Below are 25,373 nucleotides of genomic sequence, written 5' to 3'. Positions count from 1 at the left end.
CTTGTGAAGGTGGTACTTGTGATTCCTCCACCACAAGTGACTTTTAAAAAGAAAAGGGTGTGATGGCGTAGTGGAACATTTTACCCATTTCTACATGTAGTGGCAAATGAAGGGCATAAAGAAGTTTGTGCAGTAGTTAAAATAATTTAGCCATTGTACATGTAGCTTCATCGACTCCAATGTGTGGTGATATTTGCATTTTGTCACTGGTAAACAGTGCTAAATTGCCATACTGAGGGCAAAACCCCATGCTGCTTGTCTCAGATACCTTGGCCATTTTATCCATCTCACCATCAAATTCATTTTTTCCCATTGACTCGAGGAAACTGAGCTTGCGCTGCAGTTATATTTATTAAACTTTCTAGTTGATTATATTTCCGATTTCAACCATGGTTTTGCACAGTGGTTGTATGAGCCATCACATTGGGTTACTTCAGCAGCTAGGTCCTACTACAGAGGCCTCTAACAAATGTAAACCCTGCAACAACAAAAAAGAACAAAGAAAGAAATAAGCCTTGTGCCCTAAAGTAGCTATAACTCATGCCCTGATATGCACAGTTGTCATCAATTTTTGTAATTTTAGACGCTACAGTCATGTTATCAATGATGTTGAAGATCTGAAAGGCGCGTTAGTTATAAATTCTTTACCTTAGAATATCCCCAGGCGTCAGACTGGATCTGGAAAGTTTTGCTTAGCAGTGCCCCTGCACGTCAGTAGGTGGCGTCCTGCGGCTCCGCGTCCATCGCTGGCGTCGTATGCACCGAAATGACGTCACGGAGACTACTTAGTTGCCACCCATGCACGCTTACGCCAGTTCTTTCTTTTTCCGCGCCAGTAAGCGCAGATCCGGTTAGAGCACGTACTCTAGTCATTTTTTTACTATCTTTTTGAGAGTTTTGTCTCATGTTGGTTTTCTCTGGTACTGGTCGGAATCCCTGGTTTTAAGTCTTGCGGGACCTGCCGTTGCAATATGTCGGTGGCGGACCCTCATGCCGTCTGTATCTACTGCCTGGAGCGCGACCATGACTTCCGGTCCTGTCTGGACTGTAGGGCTATGGCCCCGAAGGCCCTGAGGGAACGGTGCCGGAAGTTGTTTGAAGTTTGGCACTCGTCCCGCGCCGTTCTAGATCCAGGGGTTGTTCCCGTAACCGCTCGCGGAGTCCTCACCACCATTCCTCTTCCCCTTCGGATTCGGGTAAGAAAAGGCACAAAAAGAAGTCGGAGAAGCGTTTTCGCTCTCTGACGTCCCCCCGTCGGTCCCGAGATGTGAATGAGGGTGACAGGGGCTCTGCTCCTGCGGCTCCTTTGGAGCCTGGGAGTCCTTCTGCCTACCCGCCTTACCCGGGTCCGTCAGCGACTCCCACACAAATGCAAGAGTTCCTTGCTGCCATGGACTGCCTGTTTAGGCCTCGAGCTCCCGCCGGTGCGTCTCCGGGCCCCGCGGTCCCGTGTCCGGATTCTGCTTGTCCGGCGACTTCTTTGGTGGATCCAGCCCCGGTGCCGCAGGATTTTGCGCCCCTGGCTCCGGCCTCAGCACAAGTGGTACCATGCTGCCGGCCCCAGCGCCGCCCTCTGCTCCGCCGGCGGCGCTGCAGTGGATAATGCTGGTTCCGCCTCTGCCTCGGTTCACGGAGGGATTTGTCCCCGCCTGGGTTCCGAATTGGGAACCTGCGCCGTTCTTGGTGCCGTTTATTCCCTCACCAGTCCCTGCCCCACCGCAGAGGCCTCTGCTTCCGACGCCGGCGGAAGAGGATGACTGGGAAGGGTTTGAGGACCCACTTCTCGTCAGTGTGATTCTGAGCAGGACTGGGTGGACGATATGGAGGAGGCCGGTGGCCTAGACGTCTCCTCTGATCCGGGGCTTGTCTCTTCCCCGCCTACTATGGAGGAAGGCGCCTTGTATACGGTGGTGCTCCGTCGCGCTTTTGAGGTCTTTCACCTCTATCTCCCCACGGTGACCCTGAAGACAAACCTCCTCGCTGAGGTGCTCCAGCTGGTGTCCACTTCATCGGAGCCGCTGCTGCCTTTTAATGATGCCCTCACGCATGCGCATAAGAATGTCGCCAGACCACTCATCTTACACCTGAAAGTCTGGACATTTAAGCTTCTACATCTTGGAGTGCCTTTTCCACGGCTCCGCCGGATAAGGACTCTAAGAAATTAGAGCAGTTTGTCAAGCGGGTGTTCTCTTCGGCCAGCTTAGGACTGCGGACAGTGAACACCGCCTCCCTTCTAGGCCCCAATTCCCACGCGGTGTGGGATACCATTGCTGAAGTGATTCCTCAGTGCCTGGAGGAGGTCCAGGCTGTGTTTTCTCAGGCTGTGGCTGAGGGTAAGGACGCAGTTAAGTTCACCATTTGTTGTGGCTTGGACACCGCGGACTCCCTCGGTAGGGCAATCTCCACGACCTTGGCCCTTCGTCGCCATGCCTGGTTGAGATCCACCTGGTTCTCCCTGGACGTCCAGAGATCGCTCATGGACATGCCTTTTGATGGCACTCGCCTGTTTGATGATAAGGCCGACACTGCACTGAAGCGTTTGAAGGACTCTCCAGCTTCGGCCAAGTCCTTGGGTCTTTCCACCGTGCGCCCGGCCATGTCTACCTTTCATTCCTTTTGTGGCCATGGCAGAGGCGCCCCTGCTCGTTCGTTCAGCCAAAAGCCTGCACAGAACCAATCTCAGCAAGCCTGTGGGCGTGGAGGCTGCCGGGGTGGCTCCGGGGGCCGGCGTGAGGATCAGCCCACCTCCGCCCCACGACGTCCAACTCGAAACCTTCTTAGTCTGAGCTTCAGGGTGCACACCACGCCGGTGGGTGGCAGGATTCGGTGTCACCTTACCTAGTCGCGTTCTGTCACCTCCGACAAGTGGGTGCTGCAACTAGTCCGAAGGGGTAACCCCTTCGAGTGTACCCCCCATCCATGCCACCTCAGTTCCAGCGCATGTCGGGAGATCACTTTGTGCTACTCCAACAGGAAGTTATGGCCCTCTTGGCCAAGGGGGCCATCGAGCGCGTTCCTGGGCCAGAAGTAGGATGTGGTTGTTATTCCCACTACTTTCTGGTCCCCAAGAAGGACAAAGGGGGCTTGCGCCCCATCTTGAAGTTCAAGATGTTGACTCTGGCTCAGGTCTTGGCTGCCCTCGACCCTGGAGGCTGAATGGTAGCGTTAGACTTGCAGGACGCATATTTTCACATTCCCGTCCTGCCGGCGTTACCTGCGGTTCACGGTAGGCCAGGAGCATTTTCAGTTTGCCGTGCTCCCCTTTGGCCTTACTAGCGCCCCTCTGGTGTTCACGTAAGTGATGGCGGTAGTCACAGCTCACCTGCGCAGATCGGGGTGTCAGTCTTCCCCTACGTCGACGACTGGTTGTTGAAGGCGGGCTCGCCCCAAGCAGTCGTCACCCACCTTCAGACTACAGCCGACCTCCTGCACTTGCTGGGGTTCTCCATCAATGTGCCGAAGTCGCACTTGAGTCCCTCTCAGAAGCTCCCCTTCATTGGAGCGGTTCTGGATTCTACGCAGTTTAGGTTTATCCTCCTGAGCAGCGAGTCCGGGATGTTCAGGCTATGATTCCACTCGCAGCCGTGGTTCTTAGCAGAGACTCTTGCCCAGTGATTCAGAACGTGGGGAGAAACGGATCTTTGAGCCTTGCCCTGACACTTACTCTTTTAAGACTTGCGGCGATCTGAGGCTGATACCAGGAGCACTTTTCCACCGACCAGAGGAACGGGACTGCGAAGACCAGCAGTCTGTGCGCAGCAACATCCAGCGCACCTGGGTTCTCTTCCCGCCCTCTTACTTCGCAGGCACTTAACTTCTCGCAGCCCCTGCTCCGCGGTGCCGCTCGCAGCCGTGGTTCTTAGCAGAGACTCTTGCCCAGTGATTCAGAATGTGGGGCGAAACAGATCTTTGAGCCTTGCCCTGACACTTACTCTTTTAAGACTTGCGGCGATCTGAGGCCGATACCAGGAGCACTTTTCCACCGACCAGAGGAGCGGGACTGCGAGGACCAGCAGTCTGTGCGCAGCAACATCCAGCGCACCTGGGTTCTCTTCCTGCCCCTTATCTCCCATAAAGCCTTGGTCTCACCCGCGACACGCGGGACGCGCGCGGGTCGAGCACGGGGCAAAGCCCAGGCAAAGGGCGGGCCGTCTGTGGCCGGACGAGGCCAGGGCGGGCCCTGTCCCTTTCATTTTATTTTTACATTTTTACTGTATTCTATTCAGTTTTGAATACGATGGTTCTCCGCTCAGGGAAGGGAAGGAAGGTAACCCTCAGTACTGCGGGTGGGATAGTAACAGGGACCATAGATCAATTTCTTAAACGGGCTACGGTTATATTGGAAAAGGAAATAGCCCTGACGGAAAAAAGACTGTCCCTAGATTCAGTGACAGGGAAGCGCTCATCCTTGGGTCATATTGGGGTAGCTGCTTCACCTGATCCAGGACCATCTGACTTAACTGCCGCCCAACGCTCCATGTCAGACTCCCTGTTACAGGAGTTAGACGCTGTAGATGCTACTTTAAATTCCAACAGAATTAGTATAGCTCCTGGTGGATCTCATGAGTCTCTATCCCTGCTCGGTATTTCTATAAATTCTCCACTATCCCCTACCCCCTCTTTATTACTTAGCTCCCCGGAAGTAACACCAAGTCCGGTTACGAGAGTGAAACCCAAGCCTAGTCCTAAGAAGAAAAATAAAAATAATAATAGCAAGAGGAAAAGAGGGGATGGTGCCCAGAAGGGGAGCCTGGCTAAAATACCTAAATTAACCCATCTAGCAGGGAGCCCCCGACTACTTAGCGCATCGACTGGCGATACCATCCCAGATCCTGAACTTAGTACAAATAAGGAGCTCTTGGGGAAAATAGAAGTTATGATGAAATCTTTTATATTGCCCCTTGTAGAACAGACTAGAATGATCATTAGCAAACTAGATCAGCTAGAAAAACTAGTAAAAGGGAACGGCAGCACATTGGACAAGTTATTTACTGTTAGAGAGCCCGCTAAGACACTTAAGACACCTGCGATTGCTAATCAGCTACGGGGCCCTTGTGGTGCTGCACAGGTAACTACTAATAAATCTGTAAGTAAAAATGTAGTTACCTCTAATGTCGCCCTACAGGCAAGTCAGGGTGGTATTAAATCTGTCCATACTGATAAGCCCGTAAATAAACCGCCTAGCCGCCGGTCTATGGCAGGCCAGGAGACATCTAAGGAACCTGATTATCTGTCCAAAGAGAAGGGAGAAGCAGGTTTCAGTAAGAGTGGGAGACTTCTAACACCGGACCTCCCACCCAAAGCCAGTCCTTTAGTGGTCATTCTAGCTGGCGTGCCAACCTTGAGGGAGCACGTGCAAGAATCCTTTGCTTCACTTAAAAACAAGGTGATCAACTGGCTTAGTATGAATAGACCGTTGCCCCCTCATTTCATTGGTGAGATTGTAATGGTAAGGAGAACACCCTGGATTGGTAGAACGGCCAGAAGAATAAAAGGCGACTGTATAGTGGTCACCTTTAGAGACCCAAGAACTGTCTCCCACATATGTGCCTGGCCTAATCAAGGGTTAGATGAAACCATCCAGACCCTTCCACTAACCTTTTTTTATCCTCCCTCTAATGCAGGGGTAGCCATGGGAGGCTTTAATGAGTGGATAAGCGTAAAAAGGAGGGGATTGAATAGGGGGAACTGGAATAGACCGGACCCCCTCTTCAACCCAGATATGTTCCTTAGTTATAACCACTTCAACTGTTTAGAGGCGGTAGATTGACGGTACCCAATAGAAGAGATAAGGTCTCATTGGGAACTGGAAGGAGAGGGTAGGGACCCTTTGAAATTGGCAGAGCCTTTAAGCCAAGTATGGCCTAATCCAGGGGATGTTGATGGCCTTAAAGATAGTATGGACCCAGGTGTGCCAGAGACGGAAGATTACGGGGGGGTTTGTCTGCAACATAATCCCTGTATGTTAAAAAGTAGTGACCAGGGGGCCATAGATGTAATATCTAGGGAGCAGAACATAATCCTCAAACCAGAGCGATTAGACTGCCAGAGTGGTTATAAATTAGCATGTTGGAACATCGCAGGTTGGAATAGTAAAATAGAGTCCCTGGGATGGAGAGAACTCATGGATAGATTCGATATCCTTTGCCTCCAAGAGACATGGAGTCTCATAGATATAAGTTACGAGGGATTTGTTTCATTCAATCTGCCAGCACAGGGATCAACTATGGGTAGAGCTAAAGGAGGCCTCCTGATCTTGCTGTCAATCGACTTTCCGGTGAAGGTTATTCTGTACGAAAAGGTTGGATATCATTCACAACTGTTATGGCTGCAAATACTAATGGCCGTGATGTTCTGCTGATTAATTATTATAATAGCTTGCCGGACCCCCTGCGTTCAATTGCAGTAAACGAATTGGAGAAGGCTTTGGACAAAATCTGTAATGCTAATCATGCTAACTTTGTATGTATTTGGGGGGCGGGGGGGGTTTAACCTTCAAACGTGCCCACTATCGTTAACTAAGGCATGTGGGTTCAATGACGACAGAGGTGATGGGTGTGTACATTTTATTCATAATATGTACGGGGAGTCACTGAACTCAGTTTTAGCGAAATATGACTTGGTAGCCCTGCAAACCGCATTGGATAGTGAGGGCAATACTGTTCCCACTTTCACTGGTAGGAATGCTGCTACCGTTATCGACCATCTGTTGATCTCATATAATATTAGTGGGTTTTGTAACGTCCCGGTCGTATTGGATCTTGCAATCAGCGACCACAATTGTATTACATTAGATTCAACTATCTGGGGTAACAAAGCACCGGTAGCTAAATCTATTGTCACTGATATTGTCCCATGCCGACCAAATGTTATAGGATTAAATGGAGGGGAGACAATGCCGAAAATCTGCTGGTAAAAATTGTGGTGGCTTGTCTGCCTAATCTGTATTGTTGCTTGGATGAGAATGCAGACTCGAGGAGCATTTTGAATGGTTTTAGCGAGATTAACACCATAATTGGAAATGTTATGAATGCCCCCAGGTCCAGTTGCAAGAAACCGAGGTCTGGTTGGTTTGATACCGCATGTTCCGTGGCATTACGGAAGTTGAAGAAGGCCCTAGCGAGTAGGCCCAGGGATAGGTTGTTTATCAAGAACCTTAGGGTTACTTATAAAGAGCAATTAAAACGCAGGAAACATGAATTGCAGGAGGAAGCATGGGACAAGCTGACCAAGGCTGCTGAACTTTCCGACAGTAAACTCTTCTGGGATACTGTCAATAGCCCCTTCCTCAAGTGTGATAATAAACCTGCCCTCAATGCCCAGGTTAGTGGAGAATGCTGGGTATCGTATTTTACTAGCATTTTCGACCCGGAGGAGGAGGGTGTCTCGGCGCCGCAGGCGTCCAATTATTGGCCAATTGTTCCATTGAACATCACTGTTCCGGAGGTAGAGCATGCCATTAAACTTATCAATGGTGGGAAAGCACCGGGCCCTGATGGGGTACCCATCGACCTGTATAAGGTCGACATAAAATTATGGGGTCCTGTCTTGACTAAGGTTTTCAACGCGGCAATTATTGAGAGCACCCCACCCACTTGGGGGGAATCAATAATTATACCAATATATAAAAAGGGAGATAGGTCGGAGGCGAAGAACTACCAACCTATCTCCCTTTTAGACTCATCACTTAAAACTATGAGTCGAGTAATGTTGGTAAGGTTGGAGGAATAGGTCGAGGGTTGTGGCATCCTTGAGAAATCCCAATTTGGGTTCCGCAAAGGTTTAGGAACAATAGAACAGTGCATAAATTTAGATCTTCTAATAGGGAAGTATACCCGTGCAAAGCAGGGATCACTTTTTCTCTGCTTTGCGGATCTTAGCAGCGCGTTTGATCTCGTCGACCATGTGCTGCTATGGTCAACCCTATTGGAACAAGGCGCTCCAGTTGGGATTATTTATTTCCTGGCAAGATTATATATAAATTTATCTGCCCGTATAAGATATGGACATGAGGGAGAATGCACGGACAGCATTATGGTAAACCTGGGTATTAGACAAGGGTGCGTTCTCGCTCCACTCCTTTTTTCTCTCTTTATTAATGCTATTGGTAATGAACTTAAGGAGGTTAACTCTGATGCCCCACAAGTAGATGGCCTGGCTACCCCTGTTTTGCTTTATGCCGATGATTCGGTGCTTATATCCAGAACCCCCCTCGGCTTGCAGAGGCTAATGGACAAATTTGCGGGATTTATTAAGGGCAGAAAGTTGAAATTTAACACTACAAAAACTTTTATTATGCAGTGTGGGAAGAAAATGAGTTAGACGAAACCCTTTTATATAGATGATAAGAAAAAAGAAATTGTGAAAAATTTCTGTTATTTGGGTATAACGTTTAACTGTAATGGTATGTGGTCTCAAGAGGTAACTAATGTTAAAGCTAAAATGTCCAGGAGTATCCATGGTGTTTTTAAATTCGCAACTAAATTGGGGACCGTCGTATCCTTGATATGCTGCATATTTACAGGTGCAGATGTGTTTCAATTGCATTATATGGATCCGGTGTTTGGGGGCATTGTCGCCATGTGGACCTACAGATAGAAGAGAATTGTTTTATCAAAAAATTGTTATGCCTACCAAAATCGGCCTCAACTGAGATAACGCACATGGAATTGGGGCTGGAGTATTTATCTGACCTGATAAGTTTAAGACCTCTGTTGGTGTGGAGAGCAATTAGGTCTAAAGAAGAAACTGGCTTCACTAGGAGCATTATCAGCGATTGTCTCCGCCTAGATAAATGTTTAACGATACCTTGGATTGACTATGTAATGAAAACAGCTAAGGATGCATTTAATTTAGATGTCCAGGCAGACCCCGAATGCCTATCTGACTTTTCTAAGAAAGAGCTAAAGAGTCGTTACATGGATAAGAAAGCACAAGCGCGGAGAAATGGTAATATGTTGCTAACGACCGCACAATTTTATTATTCTAACATCCTTGCGTCTGGTTCTCAAAATTACCTGAAAATAGTTACTAGGCCATCCCATCAGTTTGTCCTAACCAGATTACGACTGGGAATTGTCCACCATCTGGTGGCCTTTCCGCGCATGAAATATCATCCCTCCGCACCCTGCCCTTGTGACAGGGTTACCAAACAGAGTACCACACATTTTTTACTGATCTGTGACCTTTTTATTACCTTTCCGCATTGCATATCTGAAACCCTTATTTAAAAAAAGGCTGTTATAATGATAAAATCTGCAATGAGCCTGTTATTCTCCCTAGAGGACCCCTGATATTTGCTTTTTTACAGCTACGTTTATCTTAAAATCAATGGCCGCTAGGAAAAGTATGGTCTTTTAATTAACTAATTAAGTGGTTTTCTTAACACGAGCGGCACCTGTTCTTAGTATCTGTTCTTAGCATTGTCTTATTCATTGTTTTTAAACCTAAAATTGGTAGTAAATTTGTATCAGAACGTATTGAGAAGTATGTATATTGTATATTTTTTTTTTGTATGCTTTTATGATTATTGTGCAATAATCGAATAAAGTTCTGAAACAAAACGATTCCGATTTTTCAGCCTCTATCCCGGGTTTGTCAGGATGACCCTCCGGCTCCTGGGCCCGATGGCCTCCTGCATCCTGCTAGTGCAACATGCCAGATAGCATATGCAGGCTCTGCAGTAGGCCCTGAAGTTCCAGTGGGCACAGCGTCAGGGCAACCTGTCCGATCACATTCAGATCTCAGAGGGCACTGCACAACACTTGCAGTGGTGGCTCATGAATCGCGATTGGGTCAATGGCAGATCCCTCTTCCTTCCCCATCCAAAGCACACAGTGGTGATGAAGGCGTCCCTCCTGGGATGGGGAGGCCACTTGGGAGAGGTGGAGATCAGAGGCCTCTGGTCTCCAGCGGAGTCCCGGCTCCATATCAACCATTTGGAGCTTCGGGCGATCCGACTTGTACTGAAAGCATTCCTTCTCCTTCCGGGGAAGTGTAGTGCAGGTGTTCACAGACAACACCATTGCCATGTGGTATTGCAACAAACAGGGCGGGGTGGGGTTGTGGACCCAATGTCAGGAGACTCTGCGCCTCTGGACATGGCTGGAACATCAAGGCATTACCTTGGTGGTTCAACACCTAGCAGGTTCTCTGAACGCCAGGGCGGACAAACACCGCCGCTGGTGCATGATGGATCACAAATTGCATCTGCACTCGGACGTGGCGCAAGGTCTCTTTCTGCAGTGGGGAGTGCCTTGGTTAGATCTATTCGCCACCGAAGAAAATACGCAACGTCATCAGTTCTGCTCAGCGACGCTTTTCCTCGCGAGTGGAGTTGCTGTCTATTGTACGCCTTTACGCCTATACCACTTATGCCCAGAGTGCTGAAGAAGATTTGGCGTGACCAGGCCCAAGTCATTCTTGTGGCTCCAGATTGGGCACAAAGATACCGGTATCCTGAGCTACTCAGCATGGTGATCGATCCCCCGATCCGACTGCCTCTTCGGGAGGACCTTCTGTCGCAGCAGCATGGGACGGTCCTCCACCCGAACCTGTCCAGCCTCCACCTCCATGCTTGGAGATTGAGCGGCGACAGTTGACAGCTTTCGATCTTCCTCCTGAAGTCTGTGATGTCATTCTGGCAGCCAGCGTCCCACCACAAAAACGGTATACGCCTGCAGGTGGAACAAGTTTGTGGAAAGAACCACAGCGAAGGCTGTGGATCCCCTTTCTGCCCCTCTTTCCGAGGTTCTTTTGTTCTTTCTTTCTTTGGCCCAGCAGGGCTCTGCTCTGGGCACTATCAAAGGTTATCTTTCGGCCTTTTCTGCCTTTCTACAGCTTCCTGATCAGCCTTCTCTTTTTAGGTCCCCAGTTGTTAACTGTTTTCTGAAAGGCATTACGCACACGTTCCCTCCCGTGCCGTTCTTCATGCCTCAATGGGACTTAAACCTTGTCTTGACGTTTCTGAAGTGCGCGCCTTTCGAGCCCCTTCATAACTGTCCTTTAGGTCTTCTCACTCTCAAGACGGCTTTCCTGAAAGCTATCTCCTCTGCCAGAAGAGTGAGTGAGCTCCAGGCTCTTTCATCTAAACCTCCTTTCCTTTCTGTTCATCCAGACAAGGTGGTTCTGAGGAACTGTTGTTCTTTCTTTCTTTCGAAAGGTTGTCACGCCCTTCCACATCGGGCAGACCATCACTTTGCCCACCTTTTTTTCGCCTCCGCATCCTTCCAAAGAGGAAGAGAGGCTCCACCCTCTGGACCCATCCATGCACTCTTGTTCTATCTGAAACGCACACAACAGTTCCAGGTGGATGACCAGCTCTTTGTTGGCTACGTGGGCGCCAAAACACGTTGGGCCGTGCACAAACTGACCATTTCTCAGTGGGTAGTTCTCTGCATCAAGGCCTGTTACTCGTTGGCTAAGAAGGAACCTCCTGTGGCGCTGCCTGCCCATTCCACCAGGGCAACGGCAGCCACTACCCCCTTGGGACACGGCGTTCTCTTGCAGGACATTTGTCAGGCAGCTACGTGGGCCTTGCTGCACACGTTTACCAAGCATTACTCCCTTGACAATCAAGTCCAAAGAGACTGCTTCTTTGGCCGTTCTGTTTTCTGTGACTTTCTGGTGTAGTCTTGTTTGCAGACCCCCCACCGGGGTTGCTATTGCTGGGGTATCTATTCTAAGGTAAGGAATCTATCACTAACGTGTCTCTTTCAGATGCACAAGTTACTGCTTGTGTAACAATACATCTGTAAGAGACAATAGTTAGTGATCGATTCCTTACGGCCCCACCCATCCTCCTCATTCTGTGAACTGATTACAAGGGTTAAGAACATCCCTTTCAGGGCCCTAGTTTTCAAATGCACCAGTGGTCAGTATCTTGCATGGCTCTGCGTTCCTGGCGCAGAAAGTAATGTACAGAACTGACGCTAGTGCGCATTGGTGGCGCCTAAGTAGTCTCCGTGACATCATCTCAGCGCATACGATGCCAGCGACAGACGGGGAGCCTCAGGACGCCACCTACTGACCTGCAGGGGTACTGCTAAGCAAAACTTTCCGGATCCAGTCTGACGCCTGGGGATATTCCTAAGGTAAGGAATCTATCACTAACTAATGTCTCTTACAGATATATCGTTACACAAGTAGTAACTTGTGCATCATGTCATCAGTGATGTACATGTGACGTAATAGCTGTGCATGCTAGGGTTCGAGAACGGGTGGACATATTGAGAGCATTTAGCACCTGCTATAATGTGCTATATCGAGCAGTACCTGCGCCCCCCAGAGTCCATCCAATATTTTTTAGATCAATTTTCTCTACCTTCCATCTGGGACAGCCTCGCGAATAATGCTTCAGCAAGAACCTTCTATTAAGAAGATGCCGCACACCACTTCAAAAGTTTACTTCAGTTGTTTATTTTCCTGTAGGTTCCCCGCCTACAGCCTAGGTGGGGAACCTACAGGAAAATAAACAACTGAAGTAAACCTTTGAAGTGGTGTGCGGCGTCTTCTTAATAGAAGGTTCTTGCTGAAGCATACATATCTATATCTATATATCCTGTAAAGTAGAAATTCCAGATGTACTCATCTGCGATATAAAGACCTTCTAAGTAACATTGACATACCTACTGTGAGCTAATCTTGACAAGGGCATAATGATTCATATTGACAAGGTTTTCTGTTTCTCTAATCAGTCTACAGCTCAACCCTGTTATTCATCATCCTATAATTTTTATTGCGATCACTTAAGATCATAAAAGACCTTGACAAATATAACATCAACCCAACTGTTTGTGGGTGACAGCATGGGGAAAAAGGACCGAGATGTGGAAAAAGGTAGGGCCAAATGACCTTTTTCAGAGTTGCCCGGCGTTAACCGCCTCTATACCCACTCAAGTTACCAAACAAAGAGGCAGGCGCTGGAGACTGGAAGGCAGGAAACAGAAGTTTTATTCCGACGGAGCAGAACACATCAAATCAGACAACAGGGTATCTTCTAGAGGTGCTCTAACCGCATCTCTGAGGCCTGGCCTCTTATACACAGGTTTATGATCTTTATTGCATGTCGCACATTCTTGCAATGCTTTGAAGTATGAAAGGACATCCTCGGAATCCCCGATTCAGGCCCGTTCCCACACACATTTACAGTTGAAGTCCCCACCCCGGTCACAACAGGTGATGATTGTCGCACAGCTGGACATTCCGCCGATTCACGGAATGTATGTGGTTGATCGGGTCTCATGGGGTGAGGGCTTTTGATCAACTCGTGGATCCTTTGAAGGGAGAAGCTTCCTACTGTATAGGGGGGCAATAAACAGTATCCGCAGGGCCAGGTGGTGGCCTGGGAACGAGTAAGACAAACGGGCACAGAGGAAAGGGGGTCTTATCAAAGGACCCGGGATCATGAAAGGAGTGAAGGGAGGTGTCGCGCTGAGAACAGGATGGGGTTCCGAGGCAGAGTTGTACTGAAGAGGGGTTTATGGCCCAAGGCATGTGAGAGCGGGGGCTGTCAGCGCGCGGGGGGGATGCCTGCGAGGTCAGGAGAGAGAGAGAAAGACGCGCTGGTTGTCGGCGATGGGCAGAGAGGCCATGGTATCTAAAATGGCTGCCGCTTACGCGCACGAATGGGCTTGAAAAGGGGGCAAGATGGCGCCGATAATGTTGACACTGCAGTCTAGGTTTTAACAGTCCTCCCTTTTCAACATATCTAGCCAGCTTGTCTACTCAATGTCAATCTTCATTAAATTCCTAACCTCGGCATCATATAATGCTCCCATGCGTTCCTTTCCAAAGTCCACAGTCTTAGGGCAAATACAATTCGCACATAACGAACACAGAGGTGGCAAGCATTGAATTCCTAAGCATAACCCACATATTACAACTACAGGAATCAGGATAATGGTAAACAGTCTCCAGCCCCAGTTCTTAACAGTACTCCAGAACCATCCACCAAGCGACCATTCTTCCTGCTCCTGGTGAACTTCTGAGGAGAGTCTGTGGAGGTGTTCGATGGCCTTGTACACTGAGGGTGAATTGTCCGGTATATATGTACAGCAGCTGGACCCAATAATGCGGCATGCTCCACCACGATCCGCTAGAACCACATCTAGAACAAGGCGGTTCTGGAGAGCCACCAGGCGGACCGCTTGAAGCTCGGCTGTGTTTGCAAGGATACCAGCTGTAATGTTCATTGTTGTCTCGACTGCCTGAGTCAGATGTCGGATGGCACGGCTGTTTGCCATCGGGCCCCAGAGTGGAACAAGTCCCTTCATAGCATCGAGGAACTGTGCTCCTGTTGAGTCGGCTTGTTCAATATCCTTGGCTCGTTTTTGTCTATGGTGATTCGCTGGAGCCACATAGGTCGGAGGAAGGATGAAAGAGATAAAACAAGTGCCCCCCCAGCCTTTGGGGAGCCAGGTGTAAGCCTTTGTGCCGCAAACGAAGTACATGTTTGGAGAGGATACAAAGGAAGGTGGATCGATAGAGTCCAAAGTTCTGGTGAAGCGGCAAGCACTGCGGCCTACCAGCTGTGTCCCAAGCCCTTCTATGCACATGTGGCCTGTGACGTTGATGACAGAGCCACAGTCAGAGTGGCAGCTGTTCGTTTCCGTAGGTAGGAGAAGGTGGGTCTGGTTGGATTGTGGAACACCTGCATTTCAATTCGTTCTTTAGCATGGATGTCCATGTGGATAGAGTCGTTGGAGGTCTGCAGGCAAAAATGTGTCTTTGTTTTGTTTCGCCAGACCTCATGAAAGAAGTGCGTCATGGTTTTGCTGGAGGTGGCATTGTCCTTATAGCTCTCTTGCAAGAGGATCAGCCAAGCAAGGCAGGAGCCGTGAATTGAGAAGGGTGAAGGGATGAAAGGTATCGAATGTCCAGTGGCGTGGGGTACCAACCCACAGATCCAGCAGTTGGTGGCATTGGTGGCAAGATTGTGCTGGTGCAGCAGCTGCACAAAGGAGTTGTTCCAAAACTCCTTTCGCCTTTCTCTGAGTTGAGGAGAGAGCGAGATCAAATAGTGTTCTTTCATGGTAGTAGGCTGCGCAGTGGTTAGGAATGTTTCATGAGCAGGTGCGTTTTCTTCCACAATCCAGAGCGTGGTCATGAGGAGAAAGCAGAAAAGGATTGTGATGAAAAGTGCAATTGTCTTTGAACTGTGGATTCTGTCTGTCTTTGGGTTTCTGTAGCGAATTTTCGGATGTCCGGTTGCTTCCATCACCTTCTTATCGGGCGCTTCCATCACCTTCTTATCGGGCGCTTCCATCACCTTCAAGGGAGCTCGGTAGCGGGCAGAACCAAAGACTTCGCCTGGCTTTCTCTCCTGACAGCCCTTGTTGTGTTAGGCCACCGATCTGAGAATTATGACTTAGTCAATGGTCTGCTTAGCCGAAACTCTCTCCTTTCGTCGCAGGTTATACCCTTCTTTGGATGGCACGGTAGGGTCCGGAATCTTTGCAAGTTCAAGTGTCTCTGTGTCTGGGTAGCAATCCAGCGATGGTCGGTCTTTGTTCAGGAGCTCTTCCTGTTTGGCCACGTCTTCGGCTGTCATCAGAGTCGGGGGAATCTTCTTACAATGGTGCGCATGCACCCAGGTCCGCTTTCCTTCCACTCGAAGAGCTGTTCGGGTGGCGAGTAGGACTTGCCAGGGGCCCGTCCACCGGGGTTCCAGACTCTTGGCACGCTGGAAATTCTTTATGAGGATAAAATCCGCGGGTTGCAGGTTGTGTCCGGGACCCCTGGAAGCGTCAGGGATGGCATGCAGCACCTGTTGGTGAATGACAGACAGAGTTTCAGTCAACTTATACAAATAGTCAGACATTAGGACGTCCGGGATGTCATGAATGGAAGTCGGTTTTGGTGCAGACCAGACGCTCATGGGTCGGCCGAAAACGACCTTGTAAGGTGTCAAGTGGTGTTTGGTGGGGGTGGAACGCATCGATAGCAATGCCAGTGGGAGAGCGTCTGGCCATTTCAGTCCTGTGGTAGCCACTATCTTGGCTAGCTTTAGTTTTAGTGTGGCATTGTGTCGCTCAACAAGTCCAGCAGACTGGGGGTGGAAGACTGCGTGGAACTTCTGCTTGATACCCAGCCCCTTTAAAATGAGCTGGATAACTTCGGCTACGAAGTGGGGGCCATTGTCGCTCCATAAAATTCGACAAAGGCCGTAGCGAGGGAAGAATTCTTTTAACAGTACTTTTGCAGTGGCCATAGCAGTGTTATCACGGGTTGGGTATGCTTCCACCCATTTGCTGAATGCACACACCACTACAAGTACATATTTCAGGCCTTGGCATCTGTCTAGTTGGATGTAGTCCATCTGCAGGACTTCAAACGGGTGATTGGGAACCCCAAACCCGCCCCGGGGTACCACAGTTCCTTTCCCGGGGTTATGTTGTAGGCATATCAGGCATTGTTGGACCAGACGTTTGGCGGAGTCTGTGATTTTGTCGTTGTGCCAAACTCTGGAGACAAGTTCAATCATGGGGGCTGATCCTATGTGAGCAGGGGAGTGTGCCATAGTCAGTATGGGAATCAGGTATGAGTCAGGTAGCAACCATTTGTTCGTGTCTTTTTTGTCCGCCAGCAGCCTTCATCGTCTTTTAATCCCACCCGTGCCCATTCAGTCAATTCGTTTTGTGTGCTAGCCATTTGAATGTCCCTAATAGTGTCCATAGCGTCGGTCCATTTCTCTGCTTGTGACCTGGTCACGTACATGCGTGTCGTCCTATTTTCAGCTGTGGTTCGAGCAGTGATGTCGGCTAGTGCATTTCCCTGTCCAATAATGTCTGTCACTTTCTTGTGTGCCTGGCATTTGATAACCGCAAGTCTTTTGGGGAGAAGGACAGCTTCGATCAGGGCGGAGGCTAAATCTCCATGTAAGATGGGGGTGCCGTGTGAGGTCAAGAATCCCCTTTCCTTCCAAAGGAGCCCAAAATGGTGAACCACCCCGAAGGCATACTGGCTGTCGGTGTAAATGTTCGCTGTGGTTCCTGCTGCTAGGATGCATGCTCGTGTCAGGGCAATCAGTTCTGCTGCCTGTGCAGATCGTTGCGTGATGCGGGCTGTCTCGACTACAGTTCGGGCCGTGGTGACTGCATAGGCAGCTGAAGTGGTGCCATCGGGGAGTTTGATGCAAGAGCCGTCCACCCACAGCTCTCCGTCAGGGTCAGAAAAAGCTGTGTCTCTGAGGTCAACCCTACTTCTAGTCTGTTCGTCCGTGAGGGTCACACAGTCGTGTATAGGGGGCACATTGGGATCGTTCTCTGGTAGGGGTAACAAAGTTGCCGGGTTCAGTGTGGTGCATCTTTTCAGGGTGATGTGGGGTGCAAGCAGAGTCAGTTCGTATCCAGTCAGTCGTGCACTCGTCAGGTGTTGCATCTTGGTTTGGTTCAGGAGGGTGTCAACTGCATGGGGTACTAATACCGTGAGAGAATTCGAGAGCACGATCCCCTCACTCTGTCGGATAGAGATAGCAGCGGCAGCTACAGCTCGAAGGCAGGCAGGTAAGGCTCTGGCTACGGGGTCAAGAGTGGCAGAGAAGTAAGCGCATGGTCGTTGCTTTGGGCCAATGGACTGGGTCAAGACAGATAAAGCACACCCCTCCCTTTCGTGAGTGTAGAGGGAGAAGGGCTTTGTGTAATCGGGGGTACCTAGGACAGGGGCCGAACAAAGGGCATCTCGTAGTTCTATGAAGGAGGATTGGCATTCAGGGGTCCAAGGGAATGGGAAGGGGACATCTTTAGCTAGCAGAGATAGCAGCGGTTTTACAATGAGGCTGAAGTTTGGCAACCAATGCCGACAGGAGGTGAAGCCTAGTAGGGAGCGGACCTGTTTCTGAGTCTTTGGGACAGGGGTTTCAAGAATGGTTTGGATCCGGTCGGGGGTAAGTTTCCTTCTGTCTTTGGACAGAAGGAAAGGTGGCCTAAGTAAGTGACCTGGGGTTGGCAGAATTGCAACTTCTTTTTGGAGACCTTGTGGCCATTTTCCGCAAGGAAGTGCAGGAGTTGAATGGTGGCGGTGACTGCTAGTGGAGTGGTGTCCGCCGCCAAAAGGATGTCATCGACGTATTGTATTAACACCACTCCATCGGGTAACTGGACCTGATCCAGTTGTCTCTTGAGGGCCTGGCTGTAGATGCTGGGGCCTTCTGTGTAGCCTTGGGGTGCTCGGCAGAACCTATATGAGCGGGCTTTTAGGGTGAAGCCGAAGAGATATCGGCTGTCTGGGTGGATGGGGATAGAGAAAAATGCGTTTTTGAAACAAAATGTGGAAACTGTTGAAAAATCCTTGAAATAATAAGTCACTAAGCTACAGCTGCTTTTTAAGACGACTATTGCATATTCACACAGTGTCCAAATTCAGGGCCGGCTCTAGGCATGTGCAAGCTGTGCACCTGCACAGGGCCACCAAACCCCAGGGGCCACCACGCCAATATATATCCTTAATATATTAATCCTCTGAGGATGGATACATATTTGCGTGGTGGCCCCTGGCAGGGATTTGCCGGCCTCTGGCTCTGTTCCACTTCTAAACTCCCTGACCCCCTCCCCTCTTTACTGGCCTGCGCGCTCCGCCCCGCCCGGACCCCCTCATCCGGGCCCCCTCATCCGGGCCCCCTACCTACGCTCCCTGCCCAGGGCCACCATGAGCATAGAGCCGGCCCTGCCAAATTGCTAGTTAGGCCCACATAGCTCTATGATTATAGAAGTCCGGAATGCCCACAGCACCAAACAGGGCTCAAATATGTTTCTCTCTAGTTACACACACAACCCACAGTGATTGTATTAATCAGTTCAGGTTTCATAAGGTAAACGTATTTACTGTGCATGATCTATGAACATCCTTAATTTAAAGTGTATCATGGTTAGTTTTATATAAGGTTACCTGAAGAAGAAAGACCAAAATAGTTGTAGCACATTTTTCTCTCTAAGACTTGTGATGCCTTTGACCCCCTTAAGCACATTCTGAAAGGCATGAATATTCCCTCCAGGATAATATAGCTTACATTTTTCTGCGCTCTGCTGGACTATCACCTCTTGTGCCACCAGAAGCCCAGCGAGCGTCTTCGCCAAGGATGTTGATCAGGTTGGCAAGTTAGCTGCACGCAGTGCTGAGAGATAAGTAGCAGGTTGTAGGTGGCTGCACACCTCTAATCTCGGACGGGCAGCCAGGGCCCCTGGGTTTGATAACTAGTCAGGCGCCTGAGAAGGTGGGGGCTGACAGGACTCGATACACAGACAGACTGCAGGGAAAACAACATCCTGCCAGCACAACTCTCCTTCACAATAATCGAACATGCTTGCTAAGCTCCAGACCTGGCCTCTTTAATTTAGCAACTGGGAATGTTTAACAGCTGCCAGCATTGGTCTTACACTGCAACACATCTGCTCTGCCAAATGCAATTCATCATAGTGCAGTTTATTCGAAATGTTTGCACAGCGCACAATACAGATCTCACAAGTTTGAATGTGCTTATGAATAGAAGAAGGCCTGGTGAAATAAAGTATTTGCCCAGGTCGGAAGGCAGATATGCTTCTCTCTCTTCCTGCTTCCTGATGTCCCTGTTCAGACGTTCCAAAATCACATGTTTGCATGCAGGCGATATTCTGCTGCTAAACGAGACATACATTATTGGCGCACAATATCCAGATCACTAGCCTAAGAGTAGCATGCTCATTCTTAAACAGGTGTGTCTTTATAAACATAAAACTCAGGCATGTCCAATACAGACCTCTCTTAAAATGTTGGACTTGGAGACAAATATAGGGAAAACTGAGGTGTAACTTATCTCTTTAGCCCTCGTGCCCCGGCTGTGAAATGCTCACCTGGGTGGGGGCTGTTGAGGCGGGCGTGAAAAACTTCCTCCTGATGACGCTCACTGCCTGTGCACTTTCTCCTCAGTACAGTGACTGTTTGTTGCCAGCCAGTGATCTGACAGCAGTTATAGTCGGGCAGTCTTGCTCTGAAAGAACATGCAGGGCAAAGTTCACGTGTTGCCCCTCTGCTGAAATGAATTGTCCGGATTTTATTTTTCTCACCTGACGACCCAGACCACGTGTTGCCAGCATGCCTCCTGACAGTGGCCTTCATGATCGCTGGAACTAAAAAAAACATGTCAAGAAGATTCCGGCTTCCAGGAGACCTAGCCTGTCCTCGGCGAGTCTTTTTGTCCAGACAGTGACAGAGGTCTGTCCTCCTGAGCGACCGCTACAAACACGGTCACTGGCTCTGTGACATGATGCCCGGCAAGGATTGAATGCAACCAGCCATGCGGGCGTTTTTTTGACGGCCCCGGACGAGCAGAAGGCAGTTCTGCGAGTCCCATGATTGCGGAGCTCATTAACCACTGTAACCAGCCCCTTGCAGCTTACTGTTCCTTCGAAAAAACAAACTCCCCGCCTTTGGAAGAAGGATGTGACGTCACCTGGCGGCGCCAGTATGGCTGTATCTCACTGGGGTCCCCCCTGGCTGTGATGTCCCGGCCCGGCTGTGATGTTAGTAAGTACCCACTTGCGCTGCGCACTAGTGCCACGCTTGCCGCCTTAAAAACAGTGCCGCCTGGGGAGGTCCGGCCCCCCCCTAGCTACGCCAGTGTTTTTAATAAAATTCTCATGGCTATAGCGCTACTCCTAACACCCATATTTGTGCATAATGGCTGTAACCATTTTCTTTGTGGTGCCTGGTATGCAGGGCAAACAAATGAAATGTGCGAGTAAGTCTCCTCACCCTCAATACACAATTTGCATTTGCTATCATTTCCTGTCTGCCATTTGCATGTGAATGCGTTTACCGGTAACGACCCTGCGCGAAATTGAAGATATAGGCGTCTGTCCCATGGGTTAGTATCCCAAAAATGCACATATTGAGGGTAAGGTTTGAACTCAAAAAATTTACCAGTCTGTTAGCTTGTGTGGGTACAGCATCGCTCAATGCTGCCCGATTCCTTTTACTACAAGATATACTTATCAGGCACTGTGACTGAAAAGAGTTATTGCAACCCAAGATTGCTCTCAGGGACAAGAATACATCTGCTGTTTAGCTTACATTTTGCAATGAGAAGCAGACTTTAATATCACCTATTTGCTTGTTGTAGATTTTCCTTCACTTGGGGTCGCAAGGGGCATTGGAAACATTTAACAGTAGGCAATACAATCAAATGCCATAGAAAAGAGGTGTAGGTGTCTTATTTATGATTTTCGGGAGAAAGATGCATCACTAGGTATGTACACAGAATAACATATGGTTGTAGTGGAGCAGCAGCAGTGGAACCTAGGCAAGGAGATTGGTAATTCTTTGACAGTGAATGAGTGTAAAGGTCTGAAGGGCACAAAGGAAGGATGTGAGATGTTTCTCAAACAGGAAGCATGTTGCATGTTTATTAAATGTTGCATGGAAGCAGCCAGAACTTTGGAAAGGCAGAGTGCTAGATATTTGGTGTACAGTCCGGGATACATTGTTTAGGATGTAGGCCTAATTAAAACTTTGAAGCGTCTCCAGGAGTGTCTCAAAGATCTACAATGAATGAACAAAGACTCCCCACCGCAACCCCTCCCAGGATCTTCAATTCATCTAGCAGTGGGGGGGATGGAATTTGTAAAGAGGTTTTATAAAACTGATTGTTGACCCAAGGAAGTTGTGCCAAAAATAACTAGGCAGCATGGAGTGGCTAATCATGATCAGCAACGTGGTCCATATAGAGCTGATGCTTTCTGCAGAATCAGAGTGTTTGTACTTTGCACTCGGCAAGCACTATATGGCGAGCCCCTGGAATTGGTCCTCGAAAAGCACAGTGCATCTACTTATATACCCCATAATGGGTGTGCATATAGATTGTTGTGCTCTTCAGCTGTGTGACTGGAGAGGAGCCCCCGTGTATCCCAGACTGAAAGTTCACTTTTCCACAATTGGCTGCTACCTTCACCCTCTGGTAGTTTGTAAGTGGAACAAATAAGTTCCAGAAAAAGTTTGTGGTCTTATGCAATTTTGACCAACACTGTCACAAAAAGCCTCCGACTTACACATAGAACCTGTAGATTTGGAAAATGAACTTGTAAATTGCAACAGCCATTGCTCTCCAACAACAATGCAATTTACCTGCGACACTTCCGAAAGGAAGTTCTCCTACACAGCTTTGTAGAAAGAGATTTTGCAGAGTTGTCTAATGCAAGATATTTATTGATATATATTTTGTTAGACTTTTGCACAGATGTTCGTAACTCCTTGTCTCAGCAGCTGTTTTTATCCACTTTTACTCTTTAAACAAAATATGCCAACCAGTAACCTGGATATATATTTCAGCTTTTTACCTTTGTCCTGTTTGCCATACATAGTCTGCATCAGATTGTAACAAAGCCCAGAATTTGTTTTTAGATTTTTTTTTAAGTATATATGACAAAAAAGACAGACAAATGCAACTATTGAATAACGAATATAATCATACGCAATATATGAAGACTGAGTTCAAACATAACACGTTGTACTTACTCCTGCTTTGTTTTTTTTCCTTTCATTTATACAGTTTTGGTGCCAAATCATTTTATTTTCTTCTCAGAGAAGGCTGCTTTACCTGTGTAAATCTAGGACCTGGCTAAGGAGACTCTAATGTCTTTCCAACAATTTACATCCACGTAGAGCATGGAACAATCCTAAAAATTGCCATGCTCTTTCTAGCTTATTTCATCCAGTTGCACACTGTGGTTGATGGGGGAACAGCGATTACAACAACAGCCATACCAATGCGGTCGGACCAATGAATGTGTCATAACCATGCATTCCTTTACCACGCATGTCGTTACAATGATATGCCTTAGGAAAAGTGGTGTTCTACTTTAAAGTCCAACCTTTTTCCTACTGCTGAGCGGACCGGAGATGGAATAGTAAATTATACTGTTTAAAAGTCCAGCGCTTTCCCTAAGGCAAGTCGTTGTAAAGACTTGCGTGGTAAAGGAATGCGTGGTTAAGACTCATTGTTAAGGAACGTGTGGTTTAGGCCTGCATGCTTGTGTCATACCACCTGGTGTATAATCTTTGTATCAATGCCTTAGCCCATTGTATCACAAGGAAAGCATGGAATTAGCATATCTTTTCAGAAGTCTGGAGTTCCTCAGTGACCCCAGCTGAGGTACGTATCCACATATTGCTAATTTCAGGAATAAAGTACTTTAGGAAACTTGTACTAGGTAAGTAAATTATACATGGTTATTGCTTCTATTATAAATTGCACAAACCCTGCAACTGAAACAAATGTAGTGCCGAACTGTATTTGAACTCTTGTGGTGAGTTGTAATTTTTGTTTGATTCGTATAATAGAAAATATATTTCTTTTTTTTTTTTACAGTAAAATGGATCGGCGTAGGAAAATCCAGAGACTCGATGATTACGCTATTTTAGGATTTGGAGATGCATGAAAGAAATACACCTCAATGATTGTGTCCCTTTCTTATCTCTGTTATCATCCACGCGGAGTTGATCAAGATGAAGTGACTGTCTGGAAGCTGAACGCATTACTAGAAGTTTGAGTGTTTGAAGGTTTTTTTGTTTCTCAGAGTATTTTGACCAACCACTCCCCTTAAAGTTCTTGTTCATTTGTTCTTTTGCTCACCTTAGCTCAGGGTGTCAACTATTTGGCGATCGTTTTTGTTATGTTTTCTTTTTTTACTCGTAGTGTAAACCATATTCTCCGAGGTCCTAGTACAACAATACCTCCATTAGTTTCCCTTTCTTTAATTGCCTTTCTTCTCTGAAGCAAAGGTGAGGTGGGACATTTAAGATAGTAAAGAAATCTTGCACTTTTGCACAGGTGGTTTTACATCCTCATTGTTTGTACACTTAAAGTCTATATTTTCTTATTGCTTGCTCTAGCTTTTGTTTTAAATGAAATATGTGCCTTGACTTTATTTTCAAATGTTTCATTTTTGTCTCTTATTAAGCATTTTGTCAGTTGTAAATTGTAGTCCTAAATTTCAGAGCTCTCCAACAGCCTCCTTTTTGTGTACATTTCACATAAAATCCTATACTGGGTATTGAGGCTTTCCCACAATTAACAGCTTGTGTGTGAGTTTCACATTATGACTCCAGAAAGAATTTGCATTGAATAGAACGGTGTTACTCCACATATGATGCCTGCCATCACTGTTAACTGTCCCGAGTATTTGATTAACTTAACCGTGATAAACTAAAGATTTGATTAACTAAAAAGGAGGAATGCATAGGGTGCAATTATTTTACCTATAATGCTCTGTTCTCGTTTTAACATACACTTTATCATGGCAAAATAAAATATCAGAGGTTCTCCAGCACTGGATCTTTAGAAAAAAATCACACAATCTTAGTAAGTTTTTAAAGCACCAGCAGAATTTCCAATGGACCTTCCATTCATCTTTTTAGCTCTTTCCATTTTATGAGTAGGAATTGACTAATGTAAGCTCTTAAATACGCTATTGGATGTCTACTTAGATTCATGTATGTAGGCCAGATACCAATACGGCATACAACACTGTTCTTGCTCCAGGATAATAGATATATCACCAATGAGTCTAGAGACGATTATCTGCTGGAGAATTGATGTACAGATAGGAAACTTGTCCCTACTCTTGTTTGATACACTTGAACAGTAATGGATAGCTTTTAAATGTTTTATACGCTGACAAATCTTTTTTCTTGAAAAGTGTCACATTTGTTCATTGCTTTGAATGCTTGAAGCTGGCTTAATATAATATATAGCAAATTATTTAAGAAAAGTAAATTAACAGATTTTAAGAGGTGAAAAGGAACTGTGGCCTTCGGGCTCAAATTGTGATTATGTATAAAGTCAATGTGATCATTGTATAAAGTTCATGTGATCATTAAAGGACTATTCTATTATTCCTGTGTTCAAACTCCTATCTCTATTCTTTTGTATTTGATCAGAAACCAATTACATTTTTCAAATGGTTATGTAAAACAGTCATGTCTCTGGCACGGGACAACCAAAAATGTAATGGGAAGTGACTGGACTGCTCGAGGTTTTTCAGTTGGGATGATAAAAAAAAATAGGGTGAGGGGTCGTCCAACTCCAGAAGTAACGTAGGGCGCAGAAATGCTTGTTCATTTGCACTTCAGGCCCCAAGTAATGCTGTCATGATCATAGAATATTAGGAATTCAAAAAATAATTTACAATTTTCCTAAAAATATTTTTAACCCAATTTGCACCAGGTTACTTATTACAAACTGATAATGATTGGTTCAGTCAATATGTTTTTAAGGACTATAGATGTAAAGAAAGAAATCCTATTCCATAAATAACCCCTTTTCACCAAACTGATTTGCTGTTTTTTTATGTTATTTGTTTACTTTTTACAAATCTGATTGCATGGAATAAACTGCTTTTCCT

General features: G+C 47.3%; 1 protein-coding gene across 2 annotated transcripts in view; it reads left to right on the top strand.

Moving 5' to 3' along the window:
- The window catches only part of LOC147708035 (adenylosuccinate synthetase isozyme 2), a 421,010-nt gene extending 396,146 nt beyond the window's left edge, over positions 1-24,864 (top strand). For both annotated transcript variants that reach the window (XM_086926842.1, XM_086926843.1), the window contains one exon: positions 23,339-24,864. In XM_086926842.1, coding sequence (XP_086782968.1) covers positions 23,339-23,391 — 53 coding nt within the window. In that variant the 3' untranslated portion in view covers positions 23,392-24,864. The remainder of the gene's footprint in view (positions 1-23,338) is intronic.
- Positions 24,865-25,373: the final 509 nt, after the last annotated feature.

Source organism: Lissotriton vulgaris, chromosome 6, assembly GCF_964263255.1.
Source record: "Lissotriton vulgaris chromosome 6, aLisVul1.2, whole genome shotgun sequence".
Lineage (NCBI taxonomy): Eukaryota > Metazoa > Chordata > Amphibia > Caudata > Salamandridae > Lissotriton > Lissotriton vulgaris.
Note: the sequence above shows the minus strand (reverse complement) of the source record. Positions and strands in the feature narration are given on the sequence as shown.